General features: G+C 58.0%; 1 protein-coding gene across 1 annotated transcript in view; it reads left to right on the plus strand.

The window, feature by feature from the left end:
• Window positions 1–2,010, plus strand: part of CLPB (ClpB caseinolytic peptidase B homolog (E. coli)) — a gene marked incomplete at its 5' end in the record, with an annotated part of 103,707 nt that overhangs the window by 94,321 nt on the left and 7,376 nt on the right. The window contains 1 exon segment of the mRNA XM_009894103.1: window positions 1,366–1,527. Within this exon segment, the coding sequence (XP_009892405.1) occupies window positions 1,366–1,527 (162 nt within the window).

Raw genomic sequence — 2,010 nt, forward strand, 5'->3', positions numbered from 1 at the left:
GGGGGGGGGCATTTCTTGCTGCCGAAGAGCTGGAGGCAGACCCTCACGCTCAGCGCGCCGGGCTGGGACAAGGTATTGCCCATTCGGGTCTCGAGGCAGCGGCAGCCTGAGCATCACCCCGGGATGGCCAGGGCTAGAAAAGGTCCAGAAAACGCGTTGGGTTATCCGAAGCAGAGAAGCGAAGGGGTGCGGGGAGAGAAAGACGTGCTCACCGCCGGCCCGATGGACGGGTCGCGGTGGGGTGCCGCAGCGGGGGAGTGAAAAATAGATAAAAATAAAGCCGTGTTGATGATTCAGTACAAAGAGAGGAGTTCGGAGCAGCAGTATAAATGTAAGATACGAAATGCTGCGCCCTGAGAAAGACAAGAGGCAGAGCGAAGGGAAGGCGTAAGGTAGAGAATCGCGGCGAGAGCGATATACATTTTTCAAGCAAAGGGGGATCGGGAGGTCAGCCCGGGAGACGGCGTCCTTTGAAGGAGGCTGGGGAGCCTCACGTAGCCCCGGGCGCTGCCGAACGAAGGCGAGGAATTAGCTGCCGTGGGTTGATCTCTGCGCTCGTGTCCCCGAGTCAGCGGGACCCCCCTCACCTCCGTACGGCGGCCGTGGGAGCAGCGGCGCTCGAGCACCCGGATCAGCACAAAGGAGCCATTTGAATGGGAGAATGGTGGGATCACGGGATGCTTTGGTTGGGAATGGACCTTGAAGACCATCTCGTTCCACCCCTGCCATGGGCAGGGCCACCTCCCCCCAGCCCAGGTTGCTCCAAGCCACGTCCAACCTGGCCTTGAACACCTCCAGGGATGGGGCAGCCACAGCTCCTCGGGGCAACCTGCCCCAGGGGATCACCACCTATTCTTCTAAATAATCTTCTAAATTTTTAAACCACATTTAAAAAAAATGTTGGGTGTCAAGTAGGGAAGTGGGTTATTGACGTGGGAAAAATACATCCCTTGTGGCCTCTTCCCAAGCTTTGCTGTCCCACCGGAGCCGCCTACCGCTCATAGTTCTTTGAATTGTTGCCCTCAAAAAGGCTGAAGGAGATGGGAACAGGTCTCGGAGAGCTGGGACGGGGCGCTCGGGCACTCCAGAAAAGCAGCAGTGGTGCCTGTTGACCTGCCCGTGGCGGCTCCTGCAGACTGTGCCGGTTAAAGCTCTGGGACAGGTCATTGCTCAGCAGCCGCCCGTCTCCATTTTGCCAAATTACTGCTGATTAAGCGGATTTTGGGGTGCGGTAGACATCACAAGGATTATGGAACTGGATTTTTCAACAGCGAAGAGTGGTGGCCGCCTGCTGAGCTGCTCAGTACCGAGAGGGCTTCGTTCCCCCGCGGGTCAACTTAGACGTCTCCTCTTGCCTCCTCCTAGGTCGCCAAGTTTATCGGCTCTCCGCCGGGCTACGTGGGCCACGAGGAGGGCGGGCAGCTCACCAAAAAGCTGAGGCAGTGCCCAAATGCGGTGGTGCTCTTCGACGAGGTTGACAAAGCCCACCCAGACGTCCTCACCATCATGCTGCAGTTGTTCGATGAGGTAAAGGCGCGTTTCGGGGTCAGAGCTTGCCCAGGGCTCCTTCAGAAGGTGACAGGGAGCGGTGCAAGGGACATCGGCTGCGGGAGGTGTCCTGGAGCGGAGCTGAAATGCTCCAGATCAAGAGTCCCTTCCAAAAAAATGGGACCCAACCAGTCAGCCTCTTCTCCATTTTAACATCGGGAAACAGGGTGATGCTGAGGTCTCCTGCTGGAATAAATGACATCAGACTTGACCTCGCCAGGCTGGAGAGTTGGGTGGAGAGGAACCCAATGGAGTTCAACAGGGGCAAGTGTGGGGTACTGCGTCTGGGGAGGAATAACCCCATGCACCAGTACAGGTTGGGGGTGACCTGCTGGAGAGCAGCTCTGTGGAGAGGGACCTGGGGGTCCTGGTGGACAACAGGATGGCCACGAGCCAGCAATGTGCCCTGGCGGCCAAGAAGGCGAATGGCATCCTGGGGTGCATCAAGAAGAGTGTGGCCAG

This window comes from Charadrius vociferus, unplaced genomic scaffold (genome assembly GCF_000708025.1).
Source record: "Charadrius vociferus isolate BGI_N301 unplaced genomic scaffold, ASM70802v2 scaffold1140, whole genome shotgun sequence".
NCBI lineage: Eukaryota > Metazoa > Chordata > Aves > Charadriiformes > Charadriidae > Charadrius > Charadrius vociferus.